The sequence below is a fragment of the Aquarana catesbeiana genome, linkage group LG02 (assembly GCF_042186555.1).
Source record: "Aquarana catesbeiana isolate 2022-GZ linkage group LG02, ASM4218655v1, whole genome shotgun sequence".
NCBI classification, from domain to species: Eukaryota; Metazoa; Chordata; class Amphibia; order Anura; family Ranidae; genus Aquarana; species Aquarana catesbeiana.
In genome coordinates this window covers 17,227,723-17,252,345 of record NC_133325.1, presented here as the reverse complement: position 1 = coordinate 17,252,345, position 24,623 = coordinate 17,227,723, and the positions used below count along the sequence as shown (strand labels likewise).

Sequence of the window (24,623 nt, the reverse complement as noted above, 5' to 3'; positions counted from 1 at the left end):
ATATCAATTCAGATGTTTGGTGATCAAAACATTTAAGAAATCCAGCAACACCCGGGGTTGTGCCTCCACCGTCTAGGAACAAAGAGGATTCGGTACTCTTACCCTGAGTTGTGGATCCACACGCCAGCGGGACGGTGAGGACCCGCTCCAGCTCCTTCTCTGACGGTCATCAGGTGTAGAGATCAGAAATGCCAGCAGTCGCTCACCACACTCTCCAGGCAATGATGAAAACAGCAATCGTTTAAGGATAAAAGAAAGAGAAAATAAACCTCCACATGACATAGATCAAAAATGGTGGGGTTTATTTGAATAAAAAGTACTACATCATGACAGATGGGTACAATAAAAAAGTGATCACATGAACGTATAAAAGTGCGCAGTAGGTAGAGCTCAGCAAGCATTAAAATCCTACACGTTTCGTCCAAGCGAAGGCCATTCGGACGAAACGCGTCGGATTTTAAAGCTATTTTAAAAAAAAAACAATTTTTTTGTATTGTGTTTTTTTTCACTTGATATTTCTCACGTGGATTGTATAACACCCCTTTTGTGTGTCCTTAACACTCATATGTGTTCTCCAGTTTGCATTTATTTGTATGTATTTGGCACTAGTCACACTTCACTGCGTTACCTAGATTGCCTATTTTTTATTTTGCACAGCTTTGCATTCTTTTTTGATTCATTTATAGTTTTGGACAATCACTTCCCTGGAACCCTCCCCGGGCTCTCATAATAATATTTTTAGCGCTACGCATTTATTTTATATGCAGCATGTAACCAACTCAGGCAGCTGCCCTGTCCGACCGATAGTGTAATTGGAGGCACAGCACTGGAGCCGGCACTAGAGGAAGCAGAGCCGATGCTTCCTGTATAGCGCCACCTCCTGTCACATGGGCAGGGAAAAGGGGGTGGAGTCAGGAGTGGAGCCAATGGGGATGGCAAAAATAGGTTTCACCTAGGGTGGCAAAAATCCTTGGACCAGCCCTGCATTTACAGCACAGTGTATAGGATTCATTGGTCAGGAACATGTCATATAGAGCACAGTGTATAGAGTGCAGTGGTCAGGAGCATGGCATATAGAGCACAGTGTATATAGTGCAGTGGTCAGGAACATGTCATATAGAGCACAGTGTATAGAGTGCAGTGGTCAGGAGCAGGGCATATAGAGCACAGTGTATAGAGTGCAGTGGTCAGGAGCATGTTATATAGAGCACAGTGTATAGAGTGCAGTGGTCAGGAGCATGTAATATAGAGCACAATGTATAGAGTGCAGTGGTCAGGAGCATGTCATATAGAGCACAGTGTATAGAGTGCAGTGGTCAGGAACAAGTCATATAAAGCACAGTGTATAGAGTGCAGTGGTCAGGAACATGTCATATAGAGCACAGTGTATAGAGTGCAGTGGTCAGGAGCATGTCATATAGAGCACAGTGTATAGAGTGCAGTGGTCAGGAGTATGTCATATAGAGCACAGTGTATAGAGTGCAGTGGTCAGGAGTATGTCATATAGAGCACAGTGTATAGAGTGCAGTGGTCAGTAACATGTCATATAAAGCACAGTGTACAGAGTGCAGTGGTCAGGAACATGTCATATAGAGCACAGTGTATAGAGTGCAGTGGTCAGGAACATGGCATATAGAGCACAGTGTATAGAGTGCAGTGGTCAGGAGCATGTCATATAGAGCATAGTGTATAGAGTGCAGTGATCAGGAACATGTCATATAGAGCACAGTGTAAAGAGTGCAGTGGTCAGGAACATGTAATATAGAGCACAGTGTATAGAGTGCAGTGGTCAGGAACATGTCATATAGAGCACAGTGTATAGGGTGCAGTGGTCAGGAGCATGTCATATAGAGCACAGTGTATAGATTGCAGTGGTCAGGAGCATGTCATATAGAGCATAGTGTATAGAGTGCAGTGATCAGGAACATGTCATATAGAGCACAGTGTATAGAGTGCAGTGGTCAGGAACATGTCATATAGAGCACAGTGTATAGGGTGCAGTGGTCAGGAGCATGTCATATAGAGCACAGTGTATAGAGTGCAGTGGTCAGGAGCATGTCATATAGAGCACACGTGTATAGAGTGCAGTGGTCAGGTAGTCTATTAGAAGCATGGCAGTCATATAATGCACTAGGTGTAGAGCAATACCAATCTACATAAGATCACATATAAAATACAGACCCATCAAACAAATACAATGTGTTATATCACCAGCAGCAGTGCTCTCCCCGTCCAGTCAGAGGGCCACTGTCACCCTGTACCCCACACTGCAGAGCACCAATGTACCAATATTCAAAATACCCACCTACCAGAACAGTAACTTGACCCCACTAACGATTAGAGAATAAGATGAATTTAAAACAAAAAATCTTGAATTACATTTGATTAGTATATGGCCAGCTTAAAAGGTTAGTTCACCTCTACCAAAAAGCTGCAAGCTGCCTATGTAGATAAGGGGCGCCTGTAGATAAAAACAAACTTTGTTATAGGGGTAGGGCATTTATGTGCCTCTTGAAACCTGGTTGAAAAACTCCCAGGGATGGCATCGTTCTGGCCTGCCTTGTTGCTAGGGCATTGCTAAGTCACTCCCAGCTGTTACTGCTTACCCCCACTATAACAGCAGTGAGCTCTCAAACCCCCCACATATGTGCGGTCCTCTATCTCCCCCGTCGCAACATTGCTGAGCTGGGAGCATCCTAGCAATGTCCTAGCAACAAGGCAGGGCGGGATGATGCCATCTCTAGGAGTTTTTTCGGCAGCATTTCAGGAAAAGAACCTCATACCAACTGTGAAACATGGCGGTGGAAATGTTCTGGATTGGGGTTGCTTTTAATCTTCTAATAGGGACACTAGTTCTGGTGACAACCAGGGATTCCCTCATTTTGGACTGATTACCTTTCACTTCCTGTTGTTGTTATGGGGCAGGAAGTGAAGGGAAATCTCCCCAATGGGGTCCGGATGACAAAAAAAAAAAGAACCGAAAGAGGTTATAACTCTTCCTACAATATCCAAAATGAAAAACGAAAATGGTTTTCAGTTCTACTTTAAATATGTCTCCTCTGTCTGTAGGCACTGTCCAGGTATTCTGATTTTCCCACAAAGCTATTTAGCAATGGAGCTGACTGCGCTGTCTGCCTGGGATACAGACATTGGGGGAGGAGCAGAGAAGACGCAGCATAGAAATGGACTTCCAGTAAATGTGACATCAATTTTACTGAAAAAGCTCCTCAGCTTCCCTTTCTGTTCTCTCCTCTGACTGTGCAAGCTCAACGATGGTAACAGGAAGTGTTGGTAACACATTTCATCATAAATGAAATACAAAGTCTATTATAGGTTCCCGTCAGGTTCACTCCACCCAAACCTTTACTTATTGGTGGAATCTGGTGGATCCCTGAGGGATGGAGGGATGGTGGGAACCCCTCATAATGTGCACATCAGGTGTACAGACCTGGGAACTCAGCACAGGGATGGTGAGAACCCCTCATAACAGGCACAGCAGGTGTACAAACCTGGGAACTCAGCACAGGGATGGTGGGAACCTCTCATAATGGGCACAGCAGGTGTACGGACCCGGGAACTCAGCACAGGGATGGTGGGAACCCCCCTCTTTGGTTCAGGAGAGGGATTACGGGAAATACCATTCGCCTGACCCTTACCAGAATTGTAAACAGAGTGTAGCAGTTAAGACGGTCAATAGCCTGAGGGACAGTACGGGCTCTCTGACGAAGTCTAGGTCAGGGATCCTGGAGGTTGTCAGGTCATACTATGCCGATCTCCTGGGAGGAAGGAACCTTGATCGGACAAGGATGTTGGGTTTTTTGGACTCTACACCAGGACTGGAAAGTAATGTTCCTTTGATGAATTTGACAGATGTAATCACTGCAGATGAGGTAATCCAGGCTATTGATAAACTAGCCGTCAAGAAAACGCCAGGGCCAGATGGTTTGACAGCCGAGTTCTATAAATGTTTTAAGACGATCCTGGCTCCCTACCTTACGGAGGTTTTTAATGGCTGTTTGAATGAGAGTTCTCTCTCTCCCTCCATGAGGCAATCTGCAGTGATCCTTCTGTCAAAGGGTAAAGATCCTTCGATGATTGGGAATTGGCGCCCCATTAGCCTTCTTAATGTCGATAGAAAGATACTGGCAAAGATTTTCTTCTGGCGATTATCACCAGTTGCAGGCAGTTTGTTATCCCGCCACCAGCACTGTTCGGCCCAAGGTAGAAGCACTTTCTCAGCGGTGTTAGCTGTCCGGGAAGCCTTGGATCGTTGTAGGGCTGCTGGTTGGGGTACATTTTTGCTGACATTGGATCAGGCTAAGGCCTTTGATCGGGTTAATCATGAGTACTTGTGGCTCCTTCTTGACAAATATGGCCTGGAGGGGGGTTTCATTGATTGGCTCAAGATTTTGTACAAAGGGGCTGAAAGCTTTCCTCTGGTTAATGGTTGGGTCGTGCAGCCCTTTGTGGTTGGCTTGGGTGTGCGTCAGGGGTGTCCATTGAGTCCTCTGCTATATGTGTTTGCAATCGACCCCTTCATTAGAAGGCTAGAGAGTGGACCATTGTGTGGGGTACCTTTGGACATCGCTGGTGAGCCTCCTTTGAAGGTTGTGGCCTATGCTGATGATGTTTCTGTTTTTATCTCTGGGACTGGGGAGGCGCAGGAGGTGGTTTCAGTGATATGGCAGTATGCAGAGGCATCAGGTTCAAAGGTCAACCAGGACAAGTGTGAAGATTTCTGGATGGGCGTGGAAGGTGAGAGCTTTGTTCTCCCGGATGACTTCCCGGAGCCCCAACAAAAAATTCGAGTTCTAGGCATTGATTTCAGCCCAGGTGACTATGGTCATGCAAATTGGGTGAACAGGCTGGAGAATGCCGATGCCAAGGTGGCAAGCTGGAAAGGTTGGCGGCTTTCCTTGAGGGAAAAGGTTAATCTGATCAAGACTTACCTGATTCCGATTTTTCTGTATGTCAGTTTTGTTTGCATTTTGCCAGTTTTTCTCTATACCAGGGTCTATATTTGTTTCTTCCAGCTGTTTTGGGGGAACAAAATAAACCTTGTCAAAAGGAATGTGACTTACCTTCCTAGGCGGGAGGGTGGTCTAGGGATGGTCAACCCTGTAGTCTTTTTCTCTCTGATGTTTGTGAAGTACAATCTTGGTAACATGTTGGCAGAGAGACTGCCTGGGTGGGTTTGTATTTTCCAGTCCTGGTTTAGGTCCTTTCTGCGAGACTAGGAAAATGGTGGGCCAGTGAAAAGCCTGAGGGTCAAGCATGAACAGCTCCCGGCTTATGTTGCCCCGTGTTTGAAAATGCTTCGGCAGTGGCAAGTAACAGCAGGAGAAGTCAAATCTCTTCCAAGGAAACTTCTTGAGAAGCGGATCATGAGCTCTGCTTTTTGCGAGCCACTGGCCTTGAGGGGTTGCCCAAGCCTGGTTTTGGGGGTGGGTTTGCGATTGATTAATTTGGAGAGAATCCCAATGAAGTTTAGGGATTAGGCTTGGCTTGCCTTTCATGGGAAACTATATGTGAAGGGCAACTTGAAGTTTCTTTCCATTAATGATCGGGGCTGCCCGAGAGTGGAGTGTGGAGGAGTGGTGGAGTCCATGGATCACTTTCTACTTCAGTGCCCTTTTAATATAGAGGTGTACAAGAGGGTGGTGAGGGCTCCTCCCCCATATGAGTTATGCAGAGTGGGTGTATGGGGCATTCCAGACTCGTCGGGATTATGATTTGGAAACACTTTTTTTAGTTAGTCTAGTAGTTTATTATTTCACGTGGAGTGCACGGTGTCAGGTATCCTTACGGAGTAAAATCCTCCCTGTTGAAGTGGTGGTGCAGGACATTCTGGGTAAGGTTGGGAAGATTCAGGGTCTTGAGAAAGGCAGGTGGCAGCAGGAGGCCTGGATAAGGGCGTGGAGGAATATTAGGACTCTGTAGCTGCTGCCTGTTGATCTCGGGGTGTGCGGCTTTTCTTTGTATTCTTGATTCACTCCCCTAGATTTTCAGATCAAATATATTTTTGATAAAAGGCTCCATGCATGGTGACAGTGATGTTCCTCAGTCTGGCTCTCCCGTAGGGATTGTGTTGTGCGCAATTTGGTTTGCACCATTTATAATGTTCTTGTTTTGTATTATCATATTCAATTATTTTGTAAATATGTTTTATTTATTTATTATGGTTTTATTGTATATAAGTTGTTGTTTGTAAGATTTTTCAAATAAACAAAATTAACTCCTCATAATGGGCACAGCAGGTGTACAGACCCGGTTGTGGACTTGTGTCTGATGAGGCCTGAGCTCAACCGTACTGGACAGGAAAGGGTGTAACATTCAGGCCTATAAGTGAGAAAAAAAATAGGAAGTTGCAGTATCTCATATGACCAGTAGGTGGGGCTCTACACCCAGTTCATTATTCCAATCTAGACTGAGCAGATCATATCAATGATTGCTGTTCATACTGAGAACTGTCAGTGTTTGATAACTGTTAGTATAGACAGGGTGATTGCAGGAGGAACATGAAACTAAATCAGAGAGGAGCACAGAAGAGACTTTCCTGGTAAATGTATCATTTTGGCAAAAAGTGAAACTTGATTGCTCAGTATTGGCAACAGTTTGGCTTTTCTCTCCAGTTCTTATAAATGGAGTCTTTTCTCTCCAGTTCTTATAAATGGAGTCTGACCTCTGCCTGATCTCTTGTGTGGAGCTTCACAGGGTATTATAATGCTTTGGCAATGGTATTATAATGCTTTGGCAATGGTCTCCTTCTACCCATAGGACCATGTGGACTGCATGTCCTCCCCCCCCCCTCAATGGTCATCGGCCTGTGGGTGATGGACAGTATGGAGGATGGGTATAGGTGATGGTGTGAGAGCACTGTGCCATACTGACATTAATATCATTATCTGGACTTTACTTTATAATGGTGTGGTGCACAGCCTCATGGGGGGGTTCTGGACTTTACTTTATAATGGTGTGGTGCACAGCCTCATGGGGGAGTTCTGGACTTTACTTTATAATGGTGTGGTGCACAGCCTCATGGGGGGGTTCTGGACTTTACTTTATAATGGTGTGGTGCACAGCCTCATGGGGGAGTTCTGGACTTTACTTTATAATGGTGTGGTGCACAGCCTCATGGGGGAGTTCTGGACTTTACTTTATAATGGTGTGGTGCACAGCCTCATGGGGGAGTTCTGGATTTTACTTTATAATGGTACGGTGCACAGCCTCATGGGGGAGTTCTGGACTTTACTTTATAATGGTGTGGTGCACAGCCTCATGGGGGAGTTCTGGACTTTACTTTATAATGGTGTGGTGCACAGCCTCATGGGGGAGTTCTGGACTTTACTTTATAATGGTGTGGTGCACAGCCTCATGGGGGAGTTCTGGATTTTACTTTATAATGGTACGGTGCACAGCCTCATGGGGGAGTTCTGGACTTTACTTTATAATGGTGTGGTGCACAGCCTCATGGGGGAGTTCTGGACTTTACTTTATAATGGTGTGGTGCACAGCCTCATGGGGGGGGTTCTGGACTTTACTTTATAATGGTGTGGTGCACAGCCTCATGGGGGAGTTCTGGATTTTACTTTATAATGGTACGGTGCACAGCCTCATGGGGGTGTTCTGGACTTTACTTTATAATGGTGTGGTGCACAGCCTCATGGGGGGGTTCTGGACTTTACTTTATAATGGTGTGGTGCACAGCCTCATGGGGGAGTTCTGGACTTTACTTTATAATGGTGTGGTGCACAGCCTCATGGGGGAGTTCTGGATTTTACTTTATAATGGTGTGGTGCACAGCCTCATGGTGGAGTTCCTGTATTATGCAATTCAATACAAAGCTATTTTATTGAACCTTCAATAAACATTAATGTGCTGTGTAGGCACTGATAATGGTTATTAATTTGGGAAATTCTCAAACCTGTAAATTCCACCAACAACTACTCACTGAATGGAAATTGTCCTCACCTGCTTAGTTCGTTGTGTTAAAGTGGAACTCCAGACAAAATACCCCCCCCCCCCCCCCCCCACCGGTAACATGCACTATATTACCAAAAGTACTGCCTTTATACACACATGAACTTTAATGGCATCCCAGTCTTAGTCCGTAGGGTTCAATATTGAGTTGGCCCACCCTTTGCAGCTATAACAGCTTCAACTCTTCTGGGAAGGCCGTCCACAAGGTTTAGGAGTGTGTCTATGGGAATGTTTGACCATTCTTCCAGAAGAGCATTTGTGAGGTCAGGCCTGGCTCATAGTCTCCTCTCTAATTCAGCCCTAAAGGTGTTCTATCAGGTTGAGGTCAGGACAGTCAAGTTCCTCCACCCCAAACTTGCTCATCCATGTCTTTATGGACCTTGCTTTGTGCACTGGTCCAAATCATTTGGTGGTGGGGGATTATGGTGTGGGGTTGTTTTTCAGGGGTTGGGCTTGGCCACTTAGTTCCAGTGAAGGGAACTCTTAAGGCGTCAGACATTTTGGACAATTTCATGCTCCCAACTTTGTGGGAACAGTTCGGGGATGTCCCCTTCCTGTTCCAACATGACTGCGTACCAGTGCACAAAGCAAGGTCCATAAAGACATGGATGAGTGAGTTTGGGGTGGAGGAACATGACTGGCCTGCACAGAATCCTGACCTCAACCCAGTAGAACACCTTTGGGTTGAATTGGAGCAGAGCCAAGCCTTCTTGTCCAACATCAGTGCCTGACCTTACAAATGAGCTACGACTAAGGCTATTGCCGAAACGCGTCAGCTTTATTGTTTTATTGTCACTCTGATGTACCAATAAACGTCACTTCAAGGATTACAATTTTGCCGGCTCTCCTTATTACTGTTAACCTTACAAATGAGCTTCTGGAAGAATGGTCAAACATTCCCATAGACACACTCCTAAACCTTGTGGACGGCCTTCCCAGAAGAGTTGAAACTGTTATAGCTGCAAAGGTTGGGCCAACTCAATATTGAACCCTACGGACTAAGACTGGGAGGCCATTAAAGTTTATGTGCGTGTAAAGGCAGGCGTCACAATACTTTTGACAATATGGTGTAGTTTTATTACTTGTTGATCCCGCCGCTAGATCCGTTATTTTTCCAATTTTTCCAATAAGCTCTCCACAAGAGGATGGGGGGGGGTGCCTGCAACATTTGGGTTTTTTGTTTATTATTATTCATTTTTCCAAATTAAAGATTGTGCAGTAATTGACAGAAGCACCGAAGCCCCAGCTTTAGAGGGAGACACCTTGTCACGTGTCTCAGCATTCAAAACCATACAAAGAAACCCTGTCATTCTGTCACGAAGCGTGAATCCTTCCTTGAACACCTATGTCACTTCAGGAACGAGCAGTGACCCCCCTGCCTCTTTCCGTCTGTATGGTCCCATCTAAGGTTTCAATCAGACAAAGCAAGCCAGAAGGCAGGAAGTTTCTGCTCAACTTTGTCTTAAAATAATCCATGGTGCTCTGTGGATCCTACGTCGTCATATTTTAAATGTTTATTTAAATTAAAAAAAGCTTGTTTATAAAAGCAAATAAATACAATTTGCTCCAAAGTATAGTCCAGATGGGTCTCTAAAGGGAGTCTGAAGCTTTATGTGACTCGGAAAGCAGAGATAAGCAATCTATGAACACTGTCATGAGATCAGAGATCCGTTGCTCTATCTAATCAGACCAGTGTGAGGGCGGGATCAGATCTTTGAGCTATTTTCTCTTTCTTGCTGCACCACCTTCAATTCAGAAAAACCTCCAAACCAGAATGGATATCACATTTAATGTGTACCAATAAAGTCACCGGTCTCTAGTAAACGGATAGGCTGCATCCTCAGTGATGTCACCGCTCTCTAGTGAATGGATAGGCTGCATTCTCAGTGATGTCACCAGTCTCTAGTAAACGGATAGGCTGCATCCTCAGTGATGTCATCGGTCTCTAGTGAATGGATAGGCTGCATCCTCATTGATGTCACCGCTCTCTAGTGAATGGATAGGCTGCATTCTCAGTGATGTCACCGGTCTCTAGTGAATGGATAGGCTGCATTCTCAGTGATGTCACCAGTCTCTAGTAAACGGATAGGCTGCATCCTCAGTGATGTCACCGCTCTCTAGTGAATGGATAGGCTGCATTCTCAGTGATGTCACCGGTCTCTAGTGAACGGATAGGCTGCATTCTCAGTGATGTCACCGGTCTCTAGTGAATGGATAGGCTGCATCCTCATTGATGTCATCGGTCTCTAGTGAATGGATAGGCTGCATCCTCATTGATGTCATCGGTCTCTAGTGAATGGATAGGCTGCATCCTCATTGATGTCATCGGTCTCTAGTGAATGGATAGGCTGCATCCTCATTGATGTCATCGGTCTCTAGTAAACGGATAGGCTGCATCCTCATTGATGTCACCGGTCTCTAGTGAATGGATAGGCTGCATTCTCAGTGATGTCACCAGTCTCTAGTAAACGGATAGGCTGCATCCTCAGTGATGTCACCGCTCTCTAGTGAATGGATAGGCTGCATTCTCAGTGATGTCACCGGTCTCTAGTGAATGGATAGGCTGCATTCTCAGTGATGTCACCAGTCTCTAGTAAACGGATAGGCTGCATCCTCAGTGATGTCACCGCTCTCTAGTGAATGGATAGGCTGCATTCTCAGTGATGTCACCGGTCTCTAGTGAATGGATAGGCTGCATTCTCAGTGATGTCACCGGTCTCTAGTGAACGGATAGGCTGCATTCTCAGTGATGTCACCGGTCTCTAGTGAATGGATAGGCTGCATTCTCAGTGATGTCACCGGTCTCTAGTGAACGGATAGGCTGCATTCTCAGTGATGTCACCGGTCTCTAGTGAATGGATAGGCTGCATTCTCAATGATGTCACCGCTCTCTAGTGAATGGATAGGCTGCATTCTGTGATGCCACTGGTCTCTAGTGAATGGATAGGCTGCATTCTCAGTGATGTCACCACTCTCTAGTGAACGGATAGGCTGCATTCTCAATGATGTCACCGATCTCTAGTGAACGGATAGGCTGCATTCTCAGTGATGTCACCAGTCACTAGTGTATGGATAGGCTGCATTCTCAGTGATGTCACCGGTCTCTAGTGAACGGATAGGCTGCATTCTCAGTGATGTCACCGGTCTCTAGTGAATGGATAGGCTGCATTCTCAGTGATGTCACCGGTCTCTAGTGAATGGATAGGCTGCATTCTCAGTGATGTCACCAGTCTCTAGTGTATGGATAGGCTGCATTCTCAGTGATGTCACTGGTCTCTAGTGAATGGATAGGCTGCATTCTCAGTGATGTCACTGGTCTCTAGTGTATGGATAGGCTGCATTCTCAGTGATGTCACCGGTCTCTAGTGAATGGATAGGCTGCATTCTCAGTGATGTCACCGGTCTCTAGTGAATGGATAGGCTGCATTCTCAGTGATGTCACCAGTCACTAGTGTATGGATAGGCTGCATTCTCAGTGATGTCACCGGTCTCTAGTGAATGCATAGGCTACATTCTCAGTGATGTCACCGGTCTCTAGTGAATGCATAGGCTACATTCTCAGTGATGTCACTGGTCTCTAGTGAATGTACAGGCTGCAATCTCAGGGTAATTACCTTGTGTCTATAATGGTTGGTTAATAACATGTTTCAGGTGACTTTGTCAGATATGGGCACTGTGATGGTGTCACAGCTCTATGGTGTTCTTAGGAAGGTCCGCGATGGTCTACAGTCAGAAGGAGAGGTGACTCCAGCCCGCAGAATGGGTTGTGATCTTGTTCTCTTCCTGTCAGGAAGTCAGCTGCCGTTTGTTGTGTGTGAGATGACACAACATTGATCTGCTGAGGACATGAAGGCTGAAAACCTGATCACGTCACTATACCATGGAATTCGCTGTCATTAACGGTAATGGACTGTGGAAGCGGCCTAAGGGTTCTGGAATTGGGGCTTCAATACCTGATCACTGCCTTGGAACAAGGATTTTGTGTTAAACCCTGGCATTGCTACCACTTATGGTTTACTATAAGATTGATTGCCTGTGGGGTTGCCAGGCGGGAGGAGGAAGTTTCAGAAGATGCAGTTTCTGTGAAGTTCTGTGGTTTGCTCTTCAGGAGAGAGACAACTCTTAGAGGAAAGGAAACCTTTGACTGTCACGTCTCACATGCCGCCTTGTAGAACGGGACCTGATGATTCCATTCCACCCTCACACACCTTACAGTCTGGTTGTAAGATTTCTTGCTTCGCTCTGATTGTTGTATGTCATCCCAGAGTTCTCCAAGGTATAGTTGTTGGACCGTTGGCTAATCTTTATCATCAATCTCTCCTAACGGGAGAACTTCCCCATGACTGGTGGGAATCTAATATTGTACCTATCCATAGGAAGGGCAATAGGAAGAAGCTGGCAATTATAGGCCAGTGAGTTTAACATCTGTAGTAGTAACATGAATGAAATCACTAAGAAGAAGGATTATTGATCATTCAAAAACACACAATTTGCTGGGCCCAAAGCAGCACGGCTTTACTTAGGGCAGATTATGACAGACCAGGGGCGGACTGACCACTCATGGGGCCCCTAGGCAATAGGAGATTATGGGGCCCCCGGGCAATAGGAGAAGATTATGGGGCCCCCGGGCAATAGGAGATTATGGGGCACGCAGGCAATAGGAGATTATGGGACCCCCAGGCAATAGATTATGGGGCCACACAGTATACACACACACACATACAGTATACACACACAGACACACACAGTATACACATACACACACTGAAAAGGTACTGGAGAGGCGGGGCAGCTATAATCTTGGGATTTTTTTAAAAATACGATTTTTACATACTGTCCCTGGTTTTATTGAGGCTGACAACCCTGATAGGGCCCCTTAGTGGCATGGGGCCCTCGGGCAGTGCCCGAGTGCCCGAATGGTCAGTCCGCCCTTGTGACAGACTATCACTGGGGGGATCACCAGCAAGAGGAAGGAGGTCCTGAATCCTCTATATAGATCTTTATATCACTAGAGGGATCACCAGCCGAAGGAAAGAGGTCCTGATTCCTCTAAACAGATCTTTATATCACTAGAGGGGTCACCAGCAGGAGGAAGGAGGTCCTGATTCCTCTATATAGATCTTTATATCACTAGAGGGGTCACCAGCAGGAGGAAGGAGATCCTGATTCCTCTATATAGATCTTTATATCACTAGAGGGGTCACCAGCAGGAGGAAGGAGGTCCTGATTCCTCTATATAGATTTTTATATCACTAGAGGGGTCACCAGCAGGAGGAAGGAGGTCCTGATTCCTCTATATAGATCTTTATATCACTAGAGGGGTCACCAGCAGGAGGAAGGAGGTCCTGATTCTTCTATATAGATCTTTATATCACTAGAGGGATCACCAGTAGGAGGAAGGAGGTCCTGATTTCTCTATTTAGATCTTTATATCACTAGGAGGATCACCAGCAGGAGGAAGGAGGTCCTGATTCCTCTATATCAGGGATATGCAATTAGCGGACCTCCAGCTGTTGCAGAACTACAAGTCCCATGAGGGATAGCAAGACACAGACAGCCACAAGCATGACACCCAGAGGCAGAGGAATGATGGGAATTGTAGTTTTGCAACAGCTGGAGGTCTGCTAATTGCATATCCCTGCTCTATATAGATGTTTATATCACTAGAGGGATCACCAGCAGGAGGAAGGAGGTACAATACAGTTGTGCTCAAAAGTTTGCATACCCTGGCAGAAATTGTGAAATTTTGGCATTAATTTTGAAAATATGACTGATCATGCCAAAAAAACTGTCTTTTATTTAAGGATAGCAATCACAGACCTGCGTAACAAGGTAATGAAACTTTACAAAGATGGAAAAGGATATAAAAGGATATCCAAAGCCTTGAATATGCCAGTCAGTACTTACAATCACTTAAATAGAAGTGGAAAATTTAGGGATCTCTTGATACCAAGCCAAGGTCAGGTAGATCAAGAAAGATTTCAGCCACAACTGCTGCAGGAACTGTTCGGAGTACAAAGAAAACCCCACAGGTAAGCTCAGGAGAAATACAGGCTGCTCTGGAAAAAGATGGTGTAGTTGTTTTTAAGGAGCACAATACAACGATACTTGAACAAAAAAGAGCTGCATGGTCAAGTTGCCAGAAAGAAGCCTTTACTGTACAAGTTCCACAAAAAAACCTGGTTACAATCTGCCCAACAACACCTTGACATGCCTCATTGGCTTTTTCGTGGTATTGGCGCAGTAAAGGCTTCCTTCTGGCAGCTCAACCATGCAGCTCTTTTTTTTTTTTCCAAGTATCGATGAATGGTGCTCCTTAAAAACAACCATGCCGTCTTTTTGGGGAGCAGCCTGTATTTCTCCTGAGGTTACCTGTGGGTTTTTCTTTGTATCCTGAGCAAGTCTTCCGCCAGTTGTGGCTGCAATCTTTCTTGGTCTACCTGAACTTGGCTAAGTATCAAAAGAGCCCCCAACTTTCCACTTCTTAATAAGGGATTAAACAGTACTGACTGGCATTGGATATCTTTTTATATCCTTTTCCATCTTTGTAAAGTTTCATTACCTTGTTACGCAGGTCTTTTGACTATTCTTTTCTATCTCCTCATGGCTCAGTGTCTAGCCTACTTAGTGCATCCATGTGAGAGCTAACAAACTCATTGACTATTTATACAGAGACACTAATTGTGATTTAAAAAGCCACAAATGTGGAAAATTAAACTTTAATTGCCATTTTAACCTGCGTGTGCCACCTTCTGTGTAAACTTTTTATCAGGGCCATTTGGGTGATTTCTGTTATCATTATGATTTCAAAAGGATCCAAAAATCTATGTGACAATAAATGGCTTCACGTGATCGCTTTTCCCTAAATAAAAGACAGTTTTTTGGCATGATCAGTCATATTTTCAACATTAATGCCAAAATTTCAAAATTTCTGCCAGGGTATGCAAACTTTTGAGCACGACTGTATATAGATATTTAGAGGGGGTCACCATTTGTGGAAGGAAAGTCATTTATTATATAGTATTGGTGTTGAGGATGTAATTACGGTCTCAGAAAATGTGGTCTCTAGGTAAATAATAATCTCCTTAGGGAAGCCGACTCCACATGTAGATGAACCATAATATGGGAGCCCATTACTAATCTGTGGGCTCCAGTGCTCTCATCTTGATCTTGGCTTCACTACCAGGTAAACCCGTGACCTGGGACTAGCATGCGACAAGTGAAGTCTGACAGACCTGCATTTCCAAATACCGTATATACTCGAATATAAGCCGACCCTAATATAAGCCGAGGCACCTAACTTTACCACAAAAAAACTTATTGACTCGAGTATAAGCCTAGGGTAAGAAATGCGCAGCTACTGTAAGTGGAAAAGAGGGTCAACAATGCCCACTTGCAGCCTCCCTGTGCCCATTTGCAGCTATAGGTCCCCTGAACCTCAAACTCGGTAGTTAAGGGTTCCTAGATGCCCTCTAGCTGCAGCCAAAAATTGCGGTCCCTGGACCCAAAGGGTCCTGAAATGACATTGCTGCAGATGAACACAGTTGACCGACTTTGGGGCCCCGTATCTCTGGGCCACTAAAGGAACCCTAAATTTGGTGTGCAAACCCAGTGGAACTAGCACTACAACATATCTAGCACTGCAACTAAGCTGGGGTTCTTAGCACCAAGTGGCCCCGAGATACGGGGCCCCAAAGTCGGTTCGGAAAAAGTCAAGCACTTTTCTGTAGCAGAGAATTACATTTTCCGAACCAACTTTGGGGCCCTGTATCTCGGGGCCACGTGGTGCTAAGAACCCCAGCTTAGTTGTAGTGCTAGATATGTTGTAGTGCTAATTCCACTGGGTTTGCACACCAAACTTGGGGTTCCTAGCACTTGGTGCTAAGAACCCCAGCTTAGGATATGTTGTAGTGCTAGTTCTACTGGGTTTGCACACCAAATTTGGGGTTCCTAGCACCAAGTGGCCCCGAGATACGGGGCCCCAAAGTTTGGAAAATGTAATTCTCTGCTGCAGAAAAGTGCTTGACTCGAGTATAAGTCAAAGGGGGCATTTTCAGCACAAAATGTGCTGAAAAACTCGGCTTATACTCGAGTCGAGTATATACGGTACTTGAGTTTTTCCTATGTGTCAGGAATGAGAACGGTCATTTAGTTATCTGAATTGTTCCTAAACTGAACAAGTATGATTGAATTAAGATTTTTACTCACATTAAATGTTCCTCTTGCAGTCCATCACCAGCAACAGATGAAACAAAAGTGTCTGAAGATCTGCCGGTCTTTCCTTTGCTCTCTGTTCCGAAGCCGCTACCTCGTGTGTTACCACGGGATCCGCCCTCCGCTCCTGTACAGCCTCCGCCCCGTGACGGTAAGAGGAACCTTACGATGTGAACTTGCAGCTCCTTGAATGTGCAGCGAGGTCAACTTTTGTTTAGTGAGGGGGTTAAAGTGTCATCCCAGCCAATGGTGTCCAATGGTGTCATCCCAGCCAATGGTGTCCAATGGTGTCATCCCAGCCAATGGTGTCCAATGGTGTCATCCCAGCCAATGGTGTCCAATGGTGTCATCCCAGCCAATGGTGTCCAATGGTGTCATCCCAGCCAATGGTGTCCAATGGTTGTCCATTCTACTATTTTAAAGTGAACTTGTCAGGTGCAATCAGACACTCTAGATGCACTATAATAGCTTTATTAGAAAAGCCTCCCGTGTGTGCCTCTCTGAAACCAGTTTCACTTTATTACTTGGGCCTGACTTTCCATGATTCCATAACCCCACCAAATTTATATATCATTTTTAGCTTACAGGTGGAGATTTCCTTTACATCTCATTGTGGGTTCCGGGGGCCCTCTCTTTTTTCACTTTGTTCTGATTCTGAATTTTCTTCAGTATTTTTAGGTTTCCACAGGTCGGAAAACATGGATTACGACACGGGGAACATCTATGAATTTAACAAAGATGTGAGTACCGCTCTTTACTCGGCAAGTGTGATGTCATAGAAGGACCTGGACCAGATTGATTATTCCAGAAATGCTGCTTGGTTCTCCAAGCAGGCCACACACCATACATTCTGTTTGTACAATCTCTGTACAATCACCTTAAGATATGCTAGAACTATGTGATTTGAATACAAACCTGAACAATCTTTTTAATTTGTATCCAGTCAGAAAGGGCCTTGCAATATATATATAGTCCTTAGAGCTGAACTTAATTTTACAATCAGATTGTATTGTGTGTGGCCAGCATAAGACTTACAGTTGCACATTTTTAAATTATTTCTGCTCCCTCACCCACTTTGGTCCAAGTCCAAGATCAGGATCTACTCCCACACCACTCTTCATAGTTACGTAGTTGGTAAGGTCGAATAAAGACACCTTGGTCTAAGGTCAGGATCTGCTCCCTCAGCCCTCTTGGTTCAAAGTCAGGTTCAGTTCCCTCACCCTCAATGGTCCAAGATTAGGTTCTGATCTTCTTTCCCCCCTTGATCCAAGATCAGGTTCTGCTTCCTTACCATCCTTTGTTCGAAATCAGGTTCTGATGCCTCATCCCTGTTGATCCAAGCTCAGATTCTGCTCTTTGATCCATCTTGATCCAAGATCAGATTCTGCTCCCTCACCCCTGTTATTCCAAGATCAGTTTCTGCCCTCTAATCCGTCTTGATTCAAGATTAGGTTCTGCTTTCTCACCCCTCTTGGTCCAAGATTAGGTTCTCCTCCATCCACATCCCTCTTGGTCCAAAATTTGTTCTGCTTCATCACCCCCTTGGTCCAAGATCAGGATCTGCTCCCTCACTTCTTTTGGTCCAGGTTCAGATTCAGTTCCCTCACCCCCAGTGGTCCAAGATTAGGTTCTGATCTCTTTTCCCTTTTGGTCCAAAGCCAGATTCTGCTCATCTCTCCGGCTTGGTGCAAGATCAGGTTCTGTTCCCTTACTCTTGGTCCAAGATTAGATTCTGCTCCCTTACCAGCCTTGATCCAAGATCAAGTTGTGCTTCCTCACCCCCATTTGATCAAGATCAGGTTCTGCTCTCCAATCTGTCTTGATCCAAGATCAGGTTCTGCTTCCTCGCCCCTCTTGGTCCAAGATCAGGTTTTTCCTCTATCACCCTCCTTGGTCAATGATCAGTTTCTTCTCCCTTACTACCCTTGATCCAAGATCAGGTTCTGCTTCCTCACTTCCCTTTGATCAAGATTAGGTTCTGATCCCTCATCTCTGTTGGTCTAAGATCAGATTCTGCTCTCTGATCCGCTTTGATTAAAGATCAGGTTCTGATTCCTCACCCCTCTTGGTCCAAGATTAGGTTCTCCTCCTTCACTCTCCTTAGTCCAAGCTCAGGTTCTCCTCCATCAGCCTCCTTGGTTGAAGATGAGGTTCTCTTCCATCACCCTCCTTGATCCAAGATAAGGTTCTGCTGCCTCACCTCCCTTGGTCCAAGATCAAGTTCTGCTCCCTTACACTTGACTTGGTTAAATTGATGATAGGCAACTCCTATCCTCATATTGATTAGTGGTTCCAAATTATTAATAACTACTGCAGTAGGGAACAGACACAAAAGATACGCTCAGCATCTTCCCAAATAACTGTTCTGCTTTATTATGACGCAATTGAAGGTTTTTATGCACATGATTACGTAAGTATCACATTAATATTACAATTGTACGTTTATGGTAACAAGGGGCGTTACATAGGGAGGCTAATTCTAATCAGGACTCGAAAGAATGTAAACATTTACTGAAAACATTATTAGTGCTGTGTGCACAGTGAGGGCAGTGTGCAATACATACAAAATACAATACAATTATATACAGAACGTACAAATTTCCATTACACCCCCCTTGGTCCAAGATCAGGTCCCTCACCCTACTTGGTGCAAGATGAGCGTCTACTCTCCTCCCTACTTGGTTCAGTTCAGCTCTGCCTCACCTTCCCTGTGATCCATATTCAGGCTCTTTCTTCCCTTCCAAGCCCAGGATCAGGTCCTTCTTCTTACATGGGTCCACAATCCCGATTAATCCAGGATCTGGCCGCCCGTCAGTGCAGCACCAGGTTCCTCAACACTGAGGTAATTCAGGCTGCACTGATTCATTGCAGTTCATTGTGTTACCAATCCATGTGCGTGTGAGAAAGTGGTGTTTGTGCATTAGAATGCACTTCAAACCCCAGATCAACCCCAAGCCCTAAACCTTTAGGAATGCTGTAGGTGGGTGCACCCATATCCTCAGCCACTTTTGGGCTTTCAGTGATGCCAGAGAGGTGGATGGGCCAGGCTGTCAATGGCAGCGGGTACCTGGGCTCAGAGAAAGTTGGTTGAATGGTGCTGGCCATCAGACCGAGGACATTTTTTATCATGTTATTTTTGTCTGGAGTTCTGCTTTAATGGTCACCACTGATTTTTCTACACTTGTAACATATGCCAAAGATGTACTGTATGCGAATGAAAGCCCACTGGGCGTGTCTCCAGCTCTTCACCCTGCAGATTGAACCTAAACGCGTCTTTCTCTTGCCATACAGATAGACGGGATTGCTCTCACTGGATTCCGGCGGCTGAAGACGGATGATGACGTGATAGACAACAGTGCCGAGGACTACGATGATGCCCAGTCCTTGTAAGTCTGGCCAGTCCTTTACTTTTACTTTTACTTGGTGTATTGGTGAAGGTCCGGTGTCCCCAGCTGGGGATAACTAGTAGTTGGTCACCATTGGACTTCTGTTTTGTGATGCTGAAGACGTTTGGTGGCTCATCAGAGGACCTTCCTCATTTCTGAACATAAAAACATAGTTACATACATAGTTACATAGTAGGTGAGGTTGAAAAAAGACACAAGTCCATCAAGTCCAACCTATGTGTGTGATTATGTAAAAACGTTTTCTTTGTGATAGAAGACAGCCAATGAATTGCGTCTAAATACTACCAGGTGTTTTATTTGGTCTTTTTCGGTTATTTTACACAATCAGCACCATGAATTTAACCAATGCACTGCATGACCAGACTGTGAAAAACTCATGCAGTATCCTGCTGGTCTCTAATAGTCTCTTGTATTATCTGGGTGGTCTCTGAAAGTCTTATGTAGTATCTTGGTGGACTCTAATGCCTCGTACACACGATCGGACTTTCCGACAACAAAACCGTGGATTTTTGTTCGAAGGATGTTGGCTCCAACTTGTCTTGCATACACACGGTCACACAAATGTTGGCCAACAATTACGAACGTAGTGATGTACAAGACGTACGTGATATCTCCATTACGAACGCTAGTTATATCCCTGGCTCGTACTTGATTCCGAGCATGCGTGGACTTTTGTCCGACGGACTTGTGTACACACGATCAGAAAGTCCGACAACAAACATTTGTTAGTGGAAAATTTGAGAACCTGCTGCCAACATTTGTTGGCGGAAAGTCCGACAACAAATGTTCGATGGAGCATACACATGGTCGGACTTTCCTCCAGCAAGCTCACATCCAACATTTGTTGTCTGAAAATCCGATCATGTGAACGGGGCATAATAGTCTCTTGGGTTATCTTGGTGCTCTCTAATAGTTTATTGTAATAGCTCAGTGGTCTTTAATGGTCCCTTATATTATCCTGGTGGTGTGGGATAATCTCTTGTATTATCCAGGTGGTCTCTGAAAGTCTTATATAGTATGTTGGTGGTCTGTAATAGTCTCTTGCAGTAGCACAGTGGTCTCAGTCTCTTGCAGGAGCTCAGTGCTCTCTAATAGTCTCCTGCAGGAGCTCAGTGGTCTCTAATAGTCTCCTGCAGGAGCTCAGTAGTGTCTAATAGTCTCATGCTGGAGCTTAGTGGTCTCTTATAGTCTTGCAGGAGCTTAGTGGTCTTTAATAGTCTCTTGAAGGAACTTAGTGGTCTCTAATAGTCTCTTGGAGGAGCGTATTGGTCTCTAATAGTCTCATACAGGAGCTTAGTGGTCTCTAATAGTCTCTTGAAGGAGCTTAGTGGTCTCTAATGCCGTGTACGCACGAGCGGACCTTTCGACCGGACTGGTCCGACGGTCTATCCGACGGACTTTCGGCGGACTTCCGACAGACTTTCCTGACGAACGGACTTGCCTACACACGATCACACCAAAATCTGACAGATTCGTATGTGATGACGTACGACCGGACTAAAATAAGGAAGTTGATAGCCAGTAGCCAATAGCTGCCCTAGCGTCAGTTTTAGTCCGTCGGACTAGCATACAGATGAGCGGATTTTTCGACCGGACTCGAGTCCGTCGGAAAGATTTGAAACATGTTTTATTTCTAGGTCCATCTGACTTTTGGGGAAAGCTGGAGCCCACACACGATCGAATTGTCCGACGGAGTCCGGTTCGCCGGACCAAGTCTGCCAGAAAGTCTGTTCGTGTGTACGCAGCATTATAGTCTCTTGCAGGAGTGTATTGGTCTCTAATAGTCTCTTGCTGAAGCATAGTGGTCTCTAATAGTCTCATACAGGAGCTTAGTGGTCTCTAATAGTCTCTTAAAGTAGCTTAGTGATCTCAAATAGCCTCTTGTAGGAGTGTATTGGTCTCTAATAGTCTCTTGCAGGAGCTTAGTGGTCTCTAATAGTCTCTTGCATGAGCTAAGTGGTCTCTAATAGTCTTGTAGGAGCTAAGTGGTCTCTAATAGTCTCTTGCAGGAGCTTAGTGGTCTCTAATAGTCTCTTGCAGGAGCGTAGTGGTCTCTAACAGTCTCTTGCAGGAGCTAAGTGGTTTCTAATAGTCTCTTGCAGGAGTATAATGGTCTCTAATAGTCTCTTGAAGGAGCTTAGTGGTCTCTAATAGTCTCTTGCAGGAGCTAAGTGGTCTCTAATAGTCTCTTGCATGAGCTAAGTGGTCTCTAATAGTCTTGTAGGAGCTAAGTGGTCTCTAATAGTCTCTTGCAGGAGCTTAGTGGTCTCTAATAGTCTCTTGCAGGAGCGTAGTGGTCTCTAACAGTCTCTTGCAGGAGCTAAGTGGTTTCTAATAGTCTCTTGCAGGAGTATAGTGGTCTCTAATAGTCTCTTGAAGGAGCTTAGTGGTCTCTAATAGTCTCTTGCAGGAGCTAAGTGGTCTCTAATAGTCTCTTGCATGAGCTAAGTGGTCTCTAATAGTCTTGTAAGAGCTAAGTGGTCTCTAATAGTCTCTTTCAGGAGCTAAGTGGTCTCTAATAGTCTCTTGCAGGAGCGTAGTGGTCTCTAACAGTCTCTTGCAGGAGCTTAGTGAACTCTAATAGTCTCTTATAGGAGCAGTGTCCTGGTGGTGTCTAATGGTATCTGCAGTGTCCTGGTGGTGTCTAATAGTCTCTTGCAGTGTCCTGGTGGTGTCTAATGGTCTCCTGCATTGTCCTGGTGGTGTCTAATGGTCTCCTGCAGTGTCTTGGTGGTGTCTAATAGTCTCTTGCAGTGTCCTGGTGGCGTCTAATAGTCTCTTGCAGTGTCCTGGTGGTGTCTAATAGTCTCTTGCAGTGTCCTGGTGGTGTCTGATGGTCTCTTGCAGTGTCCTGGTGGTGTCTAATAGTCTCTTGCAGTGTCCTGGTGGTGTCTAATAGTCTCTTGCAGTGTCCTGGTGGTGTCTGATGGTCTCTTGCAGTGTCCTGGTGGTGTCTGATGGTCTCTTGCAGTGTCCTGGTGGTGTCTGATGGTCTCTTGCAGTGTCCTGGTGGTGTCTCATGGTCTCTTGCAGTGTCCTGGTGGTGTCTGATGGTCTCTTGCAGTGTCCTGGTGGTGTCTGATGGTCTCTTGCAGTGTCCTGGTGGTGTCTGATGGTCTCTTGCAGTGTCCTGGTGGTGTCTAATGGTCTCTTGCAGTGTCCTGGTGGTGTCTAATGGTCTCTTGCAGTGTCCTGGTGGTGTCTAATAGTCTCCTGCAGTGTCCTGGTGGTGTCTAATAGTCTCTTGCAGTGTCCTGGTGGTGTCTAATGGTCTCCTGCAGTGTCCTGGTGGTGTCTAATGGTCTCCTGCAGTGTCCTGGTGGTGTCTGATGGTCTCTTGCAGTGTCCTGGTGGTGTCTAATGGTCTCCTGCAGTGTCCTGGTGGTGTCTGATGGTCTCTTGCAGTGTCCTGGTGGTGTCTGATGGTCTCTTGCAGTGTCCTGGTGGTGTCTGATGGTCTCTTGCAGTGTCCTGGTGGTGTCTAATAGTCTCTTGCAGTGTCCTGGTGGTGTCTGATGGTCTCTTGCAGTGTCCTGGTGGTGTCAATGATCAATGCTGGGGGTTATAACTGTTGGCAGTAATTGCATGTAACAAATCCGACAGGCTGGTTGTACTGAAGCCCATCGATGGATCAACTCCAGTACAACCAGCCTGCCCATAGATGGATCCAATCTCGGCGAGTCTTTGCTGAATTAGCCGAGATTCTATCCATCTACGGCTGGCTTAAAACTTTGCAGTGTAGGACCTAGCTAATCTATCCAATCGATTTATATCTAATCATGCAGATCCCAGCACTACATAGGTGCTAGACGATCTGAAGGAGATTGGAACATGTCAATCAGATTGTAACATGTGTGGTGAGCTTTACATTTGATTGGTGAGCCCAGGCCAGGTGTGTGTTCTCCTCTGACATGTACAGTAGAAGGCGGGGGGGGGGATGGGGGAAGATATTCTAACCTGCAACATTGAGAAATTCTGAACAAAGTGGAGATCCCCCCCGTACAGGAAACCAGAGGAGCGTCATCATCACCGACCACTACTGACCGTCTGTATTTATAGACACAGCCACACCACACCTATCTACTACATCCATCTACTTCATATATCATCTATCTATCTATCTATCTATCTATCTATCTATCTATCTATCTATCTATCTATCTATCTATCTACTCTATATAGAGTCAGGTCCATAAATATTGGGACATCGACACAATTCTAATCTTTTTGGCTCTATACACCACCACAATGGATTTGAAATGAAACGAACAAGATGTGCTTTAACTGCAGACTTTCAGCTTTAATTTGAGGGTATTTACATCCAAATCAGGTGAACGGTGTAGGAATTACAACAGTTTGTATATGTGCCTCCCACTTTTTAAGGGACCAAAAGTAATGGGACAATTGGCTGCTCAGCTGTTCCATGGCCAGGTGTGTGTTATTCCCTCATTATCCCATTTACAAGGAGAAGATAAAAGGTCCAGAGTTAATTTCAAGTGTGCTATTTGCATTTGGAATCTGTTGCTGTCAACTCTCAATATGAGATCCAAAGAGCTGTCACCTATCAGTGAAGCAAGCCATCATTAGGCTGAAAAAACAAAACAAACCCATCAGAGAGATAGCAAAAACATTAGGTGTGGCCAAATCAACTGTTTGGAACATCCTTAAAAAGAAAGAATGCACCGGTGAGCTCAGCAACACCAAAAGACCCGGAAAACCACGGAAAACAACTGTGGTGGATGACCGAAGAATTCTTTCCCTGGTGAAGAAATCACCCTTCACAACAGTTGGCCAGATCAAGAACACTCTCCAGGAGGTAGGTGTATGTGTGTCAAAGTCAACAATCAAGAGAAGACTTCACCAGAGTGATTACAGAGGGTTCACCACAAGATGTAAACCATTGGTGAGCCTCAAAAACAGGAAGGCCAGATTAGAGTTTGCCAAACAACATCTAAAAAAGCCTTCACAGGTCCAGAACAACATCCTATGGACAGATGAGACCAAGATCAACTTGTACCAGAG

The 24,623-nt window shown here is 45.2% G+C and overlaps 1 protein-coding gene across 9 annotated transcripts in view; it reads left to right on the top strand.

The window, feature by feature from the left end:
* Positions 1-24,623, top strand: part of ARAP1 (ArfGAP with RhoGAP domain, ankyrin repeat and PH domain 1) — a 324,988-nt gene that overhangs the window by 101,361 nt on the left and 199,004 nt on the right. For 7 of the 9 annotated variants that reach the window (XM_073612632.1, XM_073612623.1, XM_073612622.1 and 4 more), the window contains exons 3-5: positions 16,209-16,345; positions 16,864-16,934; positions 19,486-19,580. In XM_073612632.1, the coding sequence (XP_073468733.1) occupies positions 16,209-16,345; positions 16,864-16,934; positions 19,486-19,580 (303 nt within the window). Of the gene's footprint in view, positions 1-12,218; positions 12,257-16,208; positions 16,346-16,863; positions 16,935-19,485; positions 19,581-24,623 lie in introns of those variants that run through there. The other 2 variants (XM_073612628.1, XM_073612624.1) reach the window with 2 other exon arrangements.